At 45.3% G+C, this 8245-nt stretch overlaps 1 protein-coding gene across 1 annotated transcript; it reads right to left on the reverse strand.

The window, feature by feature from the left end:
- Nucleotides 1-221: 221 nt before the first annotated feature.
- Nucleotides 222-4115, reverse strand: TMEM213 (transmembrane protein 213). Its single transcript, XM_088652222.1, has 3 exons — nucleotides 3953-4115; nucleotides 2324-2365; nucleotides 222-1368 (listed from the first exon to the last, which is right to left on the reverse strand). Exons 1-3 carry the CDS (start codon nucleotides 4023-4025, stop codon nucleotides 1199-1201), a joined length of 285 nt encoding a protein of 94 aa, XP_088508348.1. The 5' UTR covers nucleotides 4026-4115; the 3' UTR covers nucleotides 222-1198.
- Between the last annotated feature and the right edge of the window lie 4130 nt (nucleotides 4116-8245).

The following is an 8245-nucleotide window of genomic DNA, read 5'->3' on the forward strand; positions in this document are numbered from 1 at the left end:
TATAATATAGTACTGTGCACTGAAAATTGAATATATATTTACTGCTAAGTCACTTGACATATGCCCTGATATATGCTGGGCTTCTGTTGCAACACAGTGTGTGCTATTTACCTCCAGGAGAAAATAAAATGCAGCATGTCAAATAAAACCTAGTTGCTCCATTCAAAAAACCGCAAAAACAAAACAAAACATTTGCACACAGAAACACTAGTTCTCAGATCTTAAGAGTTGTAGTTCAGCCGATTAGCAGCCTTTATGTAGGGTGGGTTAGATTTTGATACAGAGAAACATTGAACACTCCAATGACTTTCTCCTTAGCAAGAACTAGGCTATAGTGATGGGCATTTCTCTATACATAATGATTTATTTGTGACAGATAACACACAACAGGTTATAAGGAGGCTATCAGGCAAATATTTGCTATTTTCTTTTTTAAATGTATGATTCTGTTTTTAAAAATGAGAGTCAGAAGGGTTATTTTGCTTCCCTATATTGTAGTCTTACTGCCAACAATGTGAAAAGAAGTAAAGTTTCCTTACCCTTTAAAACATCACGGTGAATGCCGCAGATTTTTAAAAAATAGTGAATAGGCCAGAATTTTTTTTTGGGGGGGGGTGGCAGTTTCTGTATGGCAGTTGAGAAATGAGCCGAAGTAGAATGAAAACACAATTGCATTGTTGTGCAAGCATCTGATCTTGTGTTTGTTGTACAGCAGAAGTGGCGTAGGGTGGGGACCTTTAGCTTTCTAAAAAAGAACCAAGAAATATTTCCTCATTTACACAGCACCTGTGTAAGAGAGAAAGCTGCTGACCGTGCAAAATGTCACACATGTGTCATCGGAAGTAAATGCTGGCTAGCTCAAGGTTTACAGATTCCCCATCCCAGTTTCAGAGGGTGTAAATTGTTCTTTTCACAACTATGACAGAAGACGCAAGGAAACCAGTGCACACATATTTGACGGACCAGCTACAAGAAGGAGCAGGGATTTTCTTCCAGAGGCTTGGGAAGTTACAGGGATTTTTATAGAAACAATAAAGCAAATCTTGGCTATGCTTTGTTCCTCAATTTAGGCCCTTTTTTTATAAAGCCATGAATAACGTCCGTTTTCTGTACTTAGCAGAGCAGGTTAAGTTAATTTCTTCATCCCCTTGTCTCATCCCATACGACAGAAAGAACTAACTGTAAGCTTAGCCAAGTGTCATGCTTCCAAATATTTGGGTCCGTCAGGTTTGAGCTTCATGAGTTTATCAATGCAGAGAAGGATAAGGGTGAGGAACCAGAGACTCCATCCAACAGCTGCAGCAATCCAACCATATTCATCCACTCCAAACTGACAACATCTGGAGGCCTCTGAGCAGAAATTGACATCTGATGGCAGAGAAAGAGAAGAGTAACACAAAGGGTAGGTTGAACTTTGAATGTCTTCTCAATATGGAGGTCATCTCACAGTACTGTAAATTGTACTATGTACACAAAGGACACAGGTGGTGCTGTGGGTTAAACCACAGAGCCCAGGGCTTGCCAATCAGAAGGTCGGTGGTTCGAATCCCCGCGACGGGGTGAGCTCCCGTTGCTCGGTCCCAGCTCCTGCCAACCTAGTAGTTCGAAAGCACCTCAAAGTGCAAGTCGATAAATAGGTATCCAGCGGGAAGGTAAACAGCGTTTTCATGTGCTGCTCCGGTTCGCCAGAAGCGGCTTAGTCATGCTGGCCACATGACCTGGAAGCTGTACGCCGGCTCCCTCGGCCAATAATGCGAGATGAGCGCCACAACCCCAGAGTCGGTCACGACTGGACCTAATGGTCAGGGGTCCCTTTACCCTTTTTACACAAAGGATAGCGACCAAGCCATTTTATTTAGAATAACTCTTACAAAAAGCAGGGGAGCAGCCAACCAGAATTCTGTCTTCCTATCTATTCCTGCAACAAAAGGGGTTGGGTGACCCTAGGGGTCCCTTCCACCTCTATGATTCTGTGATCTTCAGCTGCCTCAGGGCTCCACCGCTCGTGAGCTTGGTGTAAAACCTGGATGCCAGGCTCTTGGGAACTGGAACATGCAAAACTTGTGAGGGTGGCACAGCTGCAGCAGTGAAGGGGCAGGAGGAGGCAAGCACTTGGCAGCAATGAACGCCTGACCGTGGGTGCCCAGTGGTGGGAGCCTTACACCCTGACTCCTAGATTACTTTAACTAAAAGCCCTACAACGATTTCTAACACCACACAGCTTTTTCAGAATGTTCTGCCACCATGCGTGACATTACATTTAGGTTCCATAAGCAAGGACGCTCACATTCTGAACACTGGAAACAGAAGTAATGATACTTACGAGGACATAAGTCTGAAGAGTTGGAAGAGTGTCCGTCAGTCGCTAGAAAATAAGAGAAAGCTATGCTTTAGACTGAGAAACCCGAGAACAGATTTAGATTCATAACTTGGGGGAGTGCCTTCTCCATCTCCTACACAGAGACAACATCCCTAAAAAATTCCTTTATCGTGTGTGCCCATTATTTTTTGTTCCTAAGAAAAGGCCAAATCTCAAGGGCTATCTGAATTCATGGTAGCTCCCTTGCTGGAGAGTGAAAATATGCACTCCATGCTTATTGCTGTCCTCATACACTTCTAAACACTGTTCTGCACCATATGCATGGGGTTGGTCTATATGGCCCTTGGGGTACCTTCTAACTCTACACTTATGTGATTTTGTGACTGAAAGCACATCCAACTCACATTCAAAGCACATGGCTTTCCCCCAAAGAATCCTGGCAACAGTGGTCAGATACCATGAAGAAGTGTGCATGCACATGAAAGCTCATACCTATGACAAACTTAGTTGGTCTCTAAGGTGCTACTGGAAGGAATATTTTTTTATCTCCTCAAATTGGACTGTGATGGTTAACTCTGGATTACCAAACTGCACTCTCAGGAAAATCCCTCCCCAAAGAGATTAGTCTTGGGGTGGGGTGGGGGAAGCAAAAACACTTTTTGAACCAACATGCTGGATTTGAGGGGGATTAGTGTGCATGCGTGTGCTTGGTTGCAGGGAAAGTGTGTCCATCTTCAAGGTGCCCCAAGCAGCTTCTCATTTGCAAATGTTGCCCATTGGGCCCCCTCTGGTCTGCTCTTGACTGGCAGCAGCTCTTTGTGGTTTTGGGGAAAAGAGCTTTTCTATCTCCCGAAACCTGACCCTATTTTTTTTAAGCACCCCAAGATTCCAGGGATAGGAAACAGAATCTTCTGTATGCAAGGCAGAGGGCCTTCTCGGTGGTGGCGCCTGCCCTGTGGAACGTCCTCCCATCAGATGTCAAAAAGGAAAACAGCTACCAGATTTTTAGAAGACATCTGAAGGCAGCCCTGTTTAGGGGAGCTTTTAATGTTTAAGAAATTAGTGTATTTTAATGTTTCTGTTGGAAGCTGCCCAGAGTGGCTGGGGAAACCCAGCCAGATGGGCGGGGTATAAATAATAAATTATTATTAGTATTAGTATTATTATTATTAGGCACATCCTGCCCCACTGAGCCCCGTTTTCCCACTTTTGCTCTTCCCATTGCAAAACTTTGCCCTAATATAACAGGCATACATGGCTTCCCTAGGTGCCATGAGAAGCCTTTCTAAGCATTTCCCCTATGTGAAATATCTTTAGCCAAGACACCCTGGCCTTTTATTTATCGAGCCTGATTTTTCATTGTATGTGGCAATTTAATATTTTTTAAATTAAAAAAAACCATGCCTTTTACCGAAGTAGCATTCACTGCATTGATCAATCCCCTAAGGTATTTTTTAAACAACAATTCCTTTTCTTGAGGATGACAGTTAAAACAGCACATGCATTTCTAAACACAAGTCCCTCTCCCACTACTTGACCACATAGATTGCCAACTTCACCCACCCACCCACCTGTGCAACAATATCCCAAATACAACCCTAAGTTGTGACAAATCAGAAAAGGATGAATCACCTTTTGAAAGCGAATTCTGGCAAGCTGAGGACAGCAAGAGGAGGGCAATAGCAATCCAGGTCAGTGGAGCCATCCCTGAATTTTGGCCCCTGCCCCCCAATCCTTGTGCTGATCGGTACTGAAGCCTCTGTCACGAAGGAGAGAGGTGACTGTAGCAATTCAGTGCAAAGTCAAATGCCCTGTCCAGACCGGTGGGTGGAGAAAATTAACTTCCTGCTGTGCTGCTCAGACACCTTGAATTCACCTACTGGCAGATGAGTTTAACCCAAACAAGAAACAAACAGCCCATCCTCCCAGGCTGTTGTGATCCCTGGGGCTTTTAGGGATGTTAATAGCAAATAGCAAAACACTCAATTCCTTGCATTTTGCAGCAGTTATACTTCTCTGGGACACTGCTAATTTGAACACATGCTATTCCTAAGAAGATTTGGATATTATTTATTAGTACAGGGGGGAAACAGTATATAAGTTGTACTCCCTGGTGAAAACCGAGAACTCACCATGCTTTGGGTCCCGCTAATACATCACTGAAAAGGAGAGGAGAGGAGAATTAAGCAGTATTTAAATGTGCAATAGACTCACTTGTAGGTCAATATGAAAATTTAGAATGCTGTATATCAACTATGTAAAGGTAAAGGTAAAGGGACCCCTGACCATTAGGTCCAGTCGTGACCGACTCTGGGGTTGCGCGCTCATCTCACATTATTGGCCGAGGGAGCCGGCGTATAGCTTTCAGGTCATGTGGCCAGCATGACAAAGCCGCTTCTGGTGAATCAGAGCAGCACACGGAAACGCCATTTACCTTCCCGCTGTAGCGGTTCCTATTTATCTACTTGCATTTTGAAGTGCTTTCGAACTGCTAGGTTGGCAGGAGCTGGGACCAAGCAACGGGAGCTCACCCTGCCACAGGGATTCGAACCGCCGACCTTCTGATCAGCAAGCCCTAGGCTCAGTGGTTTAACCCACAGCGCCACCTGGGTCCCCATCAACTATGTACTTTGATATAATTAAAAATACAGGACAACTCACTGTTGTGAGTAAAATGGTGTCGAGGTGGCTTGTGTGCCAGGGATAGATGGTGACCATTGGGATTGGCAGGGCAGAAGGTAGAGAAACTAAGAGGATGTGAAGTCAGAGCCACCATCTGATTGGCTCTAAATAAGAGGCAGGGGGGGGGGGCAGGCTGAGGTTGGTGTGGCAGCGCCCCATTCACCCTAAAGGACCAGCCTCCAAGCAGTGTGCCTGGTGAGTATGCTGCCCAGCTGCCAATGTTGCTGGGCAACTTCAAGGCCTGCTACACTCTGTTCTTCAAGTTCTTCATCTATAAACCAAGTTAGGGCAAGGTTGTCCTTCCAATAGGAGGCAGTCCCCTAGAGAGGACAGATCTTGGGATGAACAGCCAATCATGGTTGACAAAAGAGATAATCTGTGCCTATATTCTCACTAGTTTCCACTGCTTGCTGGATTAGGCCAATGGCCCAGATAACCTAGCATTCTGTTCTCTCTGTGGCCAACCAAATCCCACAAGCAGGACCTGCTCATTGCCCCACAGCAACCCGTATTCAGAGATTAATTTCCTCTCGTACTGGAGGTAATATAACCATCATGTTTATTGACTTATTTGCTATGGCCTTATCCATCATGAATGTATCTAAAATTCATGAATTTAGGCAAGGGCCATATCTCAGTCTTGAAGGTCCCAGGTTCAATCCTTGGCATCTCCAGGTAAGGCTGGGAGAAACTTCTGCCTCAAACCCTATAGAGCCCTTTCCAGTCAGTGTAGACCAGGCTTTCTCAACACTTGGGCCTCCAGGAGTTGTTGGGCTACAACTCCCATCATCCCTGACCGCCGGTCCTGCTAGCTAGGGATGATGGGAGTTGTAGTCCAACAATACCTGCGGTTCCAAGGTTGAGAAAGGCTGGTGCAGACAATACTGAGCAAGATGGATCAATGGCAAAAGGCACCTTCCTAAGTTCCTAAAGCACTTTAAGAAATGACCATAACTACATATTGTGGTAGCAACATGTGAAGATATGGGTGGGGAATTCTGCTCCCCACCTCTGGCTACACACAGCAGGAATCTAGGATGAGACAATGTAGACAGAACAGCTGTTCTGTTCAAAATGTTTGGTAGCTTAAAAGGAAATATTATTAATGCAAATGTTGACATTTTTGTAATTGCGACATTAGCCCAGCTTTTTCAAGTCTTTTCTTACATGAGTCAATATTTGTATAGGGATCAGTATGGAAAAATTTGTATATTTAGAATTAACCTTCAGTGTTTGGTGTTACAGGTCAGTTTTGTTTTCTATTTAAACTTCTAAGGAAGTTGTGGCAGCCTCCGCCCAGCCTCTTGACGGTCTGTTCTTGCTGGGTCTGCCTTTCTGTTTGTTGATATTCACAGTGGATTAGGATGGCTTTTATTCCTCTTCTGAGTATGTTACACACCAGTCATATTTCCAAAGCTGCTCATTAAGCATGAACTAACATTAACACTCATCTTAAAAGGCAGGACCTAAAATCAATGTTCTCTTGATCTCTCATCCCTACCCTACAACATTCATTCTATCTTTTTTTTAAAGTCTGCTTAACCCAAGTTGGGGTGCCCTCTAGATCAGGAGTAGGCAACCTAAGGCCCATGGGCCAGATGCGGCCCAATCGCCTTCTAAATCGGGCCCACGGACGGTCCGGGAATCAGTGTGTTTTTTCATGAGTAGAATGTGTGCTTTTATTTAAAATGCATCTCTGGGTTATTTGTGGGGCCTGCCTGCTGTTTTTACATGAGTAGAATGTGTGCTTTTATTTAAAATGCATCTCTGGGTTATTTGTGGGGCCTGCCTGCTATTTTTACATGAGTAGAATGTGTGCTTTTATTTAAAATGCATCTCTGGGTTATTTGTGGGGGGTAGGAATTCGTTCTCCCCCCCCCAAAGATAGTCCGCCCCCCCCCACAAGGTCTGAGGGACAATGGACCGGCCCACAGTTGGAAAAGGTTGCTGACCTCTGCTCTAGATGTTGTAGACTGCAACTCCCAGTATTCCTGGCTATTGGCCATGCTGGCTGGGAATGATGGGAGTTGTAGTGCAACTGGAGGGTGCAACATTGGCTACTCATGGCTTAACCCAGACATTTGATTGTATCAACTTCAGAAAAGGAAAGTTCCCTGTCATTGATCCTTGCGTTGATCAACCTCTTAGCCTTCTTCTTTGTACATGGAGGAGAGAGCTATCAAAGGCTACTAACCATGATGGCCACGCTTTGCCTCCACAGCTTCTGAATACCAGGTGCCGGAAACCACAGGAGAGGGAGAGAGCTCTGGTGCTCAGATCCTGCTTGCTGGTTTCCCACCAGCATCTGTCTGGCCACTGTGAGAACAGGATGCTGGAATGGATGGACCATTAGCCTGATCCAGCAGGCTCTTGTTACATTCTGTTGCTCTTGCTGATGTTGAAAGGATTTCCCTCTCCCAACAGCACATTGCAGAACTGAAGGTGAACATCATACAAGCACAGATTATATTTCATGGAGGGGGTGGGTGGGAGGCACAGTCCCTTTCACCATATATTCCAGGCATCCCCAAACTTTGGCCCTACAGATGTTTTGGACTACAATTCCCATCATCCCTGACCACTGGTCCTGTTAGCTAGGGATCATGGGAGTTGTAGGCCAAAACATCTGGAGGGTCGCAGTTTGGGGATGCCTGATATATTCATTGCCCATAGCTTCTGACTCTATGGCTGCACGCACACCTTGACTGAAACCTGCCCCCCCCAAACCCCTATCACAATATATTTAAAGCACACCCCTCTGGAATCCTGGGAACTGTCATTTGTTAGGAGTGCTGTAGTTTTGTGAGTGTTAACTACAGTTCCTAGCGATCTTTGGGGGAGATGTGTCCTTGAAATGTATGGTGGATACACAGCCTTTGAAAAGAATTTGCTGCCAGTTAATCAGAATTGGATTGGAATCCGTTGTTGGTTGTTGTTGTTGTTGGTTGTTGTTGTTGTTGTTGTTGTTGTTATGATTATGATTTTATTTTCCCACCCATCTGACAGGGTGGCCCCAGCCACTCCGGGCGGCTTCCAGCAGAAATAAGAACGCAATAAAACATTAAACATTGAAAACTTCCTTTAGAGGTTTGGTACTGCACGAGATGCGGGTGGCGCTGTGGTCTAAACCACAGAGCCTAGGGCTTGCTGATCAGAAGGTCGGCGGTTCGAATCCCCGCGACGGGGTGAGCTCCCGTTGCTCGGTCCCAGCTCCTGCCAACATAGCAGTTCGAAAGCATGTCA

This window comes from Zootoca vivipara, chromosome 9, assembly GCF_965207765.1.
Source record: "Zootoca vivipara chromosome 9, rZooViv2.hap1.1, whole genome shotgun sequence".
Lineage (NCBI taxonomy): Eukaryota > Metazoa > Chordata > Lepidosauria > Squamata > Lacertidae > Zootoca > Zootoca vivipara.

Excerpts from the sequence above, each read along its gene's own strand:
- TMEM213 (XM_088652222.1), bottom strand. The coding sequence starts at position 4,025 with ATGGCTCCACTGACCTGGATTGCTATTGCCCTCCTCTTGCTGTCCTCA. Across the intron at positions 2,366-3,952 it reads CCAGAATTCGCTTTCAAAAG|CGACTGACGGACACTCTTCC; the intron begins GTGATTCATCCT and ends CTTATTTTCTAG. Across the intron at positions 1,369-2,323 it reads CTCTTCAGACTTATGTCCTC|ATGTCAATTTCTGCTCAGAG; the intron begins GTAAGTATCATT and ends CTCTGCCATCAG.